We start from the raw sequence: 1,623 nt of genomic DNA, 5'->3' as shown, positions 1-1,623 counted from the left end.
CGTAAATGTCGCATATAATCATTGTGATCGGGATTTGTGAGTTTTTATTTTTTTTTATGAAATACTTTAGAATACTGTAGATCGATTCAAAACCTTTGAAATTTCCAGAAGTGCCACATTGATCTCCGATGAATCGACCCAATTGAAAACTCTGAATGGATATTCTGAATATTTGACTCATTCGATTCGAAAACTTCCAAACTGCAAACTCAATGTCAAAATTCCAAGTCCAGAATTCTCAGAATCTAAAATGGAATCATTTTTGGATTATATCGGACAGAATGGATTTGGAAATCAGAAACCAGATTTCGTTACATCAAAGGATGTTCTCCAAACAGCGACTTGTTCGGAAAAACAAATTAATCCACGTATGCAAAGTGGGCGGAGTCATATTTGAACTGAAAATGGATAGAGAGAATGCGATGGAATCGACAAATCCCGATCTTACTGTACATGTTCAGATGTATGAAACTCTCAATTTTCAGAATTTCTTAATTTTTAATAATTTCCTAATGTTAACTTCCCTGGAAATTTTTGTAATCATTCAAATCGCACACACTCACACATTTGACAAAACGGGATAACAATTTTCAGTCGAATTTCTAATGTCCCCGACAGTACTCATTTCCATTTTTTATTTCTTTCTTCCTAGAGTTATTTCACAGTAAGGTGATGAAACATTACAAAATGCATAAAGCTGAATGTGAGATAAATCTAAATGTCTACAATTTTTGTTTTTTAGAATCCTTCTGGATATTCCGATGATTGAAACTTTAAATTTAAAAAAATTAAAATTGAGCCAAAAGGATTTCAGACTTTTAGAATCCTCTATATTTCTTAGCACTCCGTGTTTTTAGATCTGAGAAGTTCTCAATTTTCGGAATTTCGTATTTTTTCAGGATTCCAACAACTCCAAGAATTCAGAAAAAGATATGGACGTTATGAAAAATTACGGATTACTTCTGTAAAGAAACAAAATAGAAATTTCACTGAAAATTGGAATACCGTTTTTCAAATGTGTAAATGATTTGAATGATTTAGAGGATTCCCAGGGATATAAGTTGAAGTTTGGAAATTATGAAAAATTACGAAATTCTGAAAATTGAGAATTCCTCAGATCTGAAAACGGTACTTAGAAATCTAGAGGATTCTAAAAGTCTGAAATTCTTTTGGCTCAATTTTGATGATGTACTCTGAATTATATTTCATTTATTTCATGATTTCTTGTATGTAACTTTTTTCAGAGTTCAACAACTCCCGATCTTACTGTAGATGTTCGGATGTATGAAACTCTCAGTTTTCGAATTTTCGTTAATTTTCATAGATTCCAAATTTCAACTTAAATCCCTGAAAACCCTTAAAATCCTTGGAATCATTCGAATCACTCACACTTTAGTAAATACGGTATTACAATTTTCAGTCAAATTTCTAACTTTTTCTAGGAGAAATCACTTTCATTTTTGAATTCTCTTCTACAGTAATCCTTTCAGTTTTCTATTATTTTTCCCTACAGTAAGCCTTTTCAGTTTTTTGCGGATAAATTTTCAATTAAAAAAAAATCAAATTATTTGAATCCTCAAAATTTTTCTGAGCACCGTAGGTTTTCGGATTCGCATAAATCTA

General features: G+C 31.1%; 1 protein-coding gene across 1 annotated transcript in view; it reads left to right on the top strand.

The window, feature by feature from the left end:
* Window positions 1-250: 250 nt before the first annotated feature.
* The window catches only part of CBG18678, a gene marked incomplete at both ends in the record, with an annotated part of 3,640 nt that continues 2,267 nt past the window's right edge, over window positions 251-1,623 (top strand). Inside the window, one exon of the mRNA XM_002640470.2 lies at window positions 251-377. Within this exon, the coding sequence (XP_002640516.2) occupies window positions 251-377 (127 nt within the window). The remainder of the gene's footprint in view (window positions 378-1,623) is intronic.

Source organism: Caenorhabditis briggsae (assembly GCF_000004555.2).
Source record: "Caenorhabditis briggsae complete genome, chrI, whole genome shotgun sequence".
NCBI classification, from domain to species: domain Eukaryota; kingdom Metazoa; phylum Nematoda; class Chromadorea; order Rhabditida; family Rhabditidae; genus Caenorhabditis; species Caenorhabditis briggsae.
This window is presented reverse-complemented; position numbering and strand designations above follow the sequence as displayed.